Source organism: Penaeus monodon, chromosome 29 (genome assembly GCF_015228065.2).
Source record: "Penaeus monodon isolate SGIC_2016 chromosome 29, NSTDA_Pmon_1, whole genome shotgun sequence".
NCBI classification, from domain to species: domain Eukaryota; kingdom Metazoa; phylum Arthropoda; class Malacostraca; order Decapoda; family Penaeidae; genus Penaeus; species Penaeus monodon.
The window spans coordinates 25,740,064-25,740,361 of record NC_051414.1 but is presented as its reverse complement, the minus strand read 5'-3'; the positions used below and the strand labels follow the sequence as shown (position 1 = coordinate 25,740,361).

The 298-nt window shown below is 40.3% G+C and overlaps 1 protein-coding gene across 1 annotated transcript in view; it reads right to left on the bottom strand.

Annotated features, from left to right (window-relative positions):
* LOC119591792 (mucin-17-like) overlaps nt 1-298 on the bottom strand; it is a 10,983-nt gene that overhangs the window by 4,175 nt on the left and 6,510 nt on the right. The window contains 1 exon segment of the mRNA XM_037940536.1: nt 54-181. Within this exon segment, the coding sequence (XP_037796464.1) occupies nt 54-181 (128 nt within the window).

Below are 298 nucleotides of genomic sequence, written 5' to 3'. Positions count from 1 at the left end.
TTAAAACATGCATTGCAGTACAACTATAAATAATTTCAACAGAGCTTACACACCTTTCTTATTGCTGAATTTCTTCTTATTATTCGGAAGACAGACAGGCAAAACCGACTCGGAGAACTCAACAGGCCAAGCTAATTTCAGTAAAGCAATGTCGTAGGAGATGATCGACTCGTAGGTATATCTGAAATGGGTTCGAGTCTTTAAAATGGATTTCTAAGTACGAACAGAGAGCAAGTTGTGACTGGAGGAGGAGGTTGAGACTTGGGTTGACCGACACTGTTCTTATCAATATCGGCAC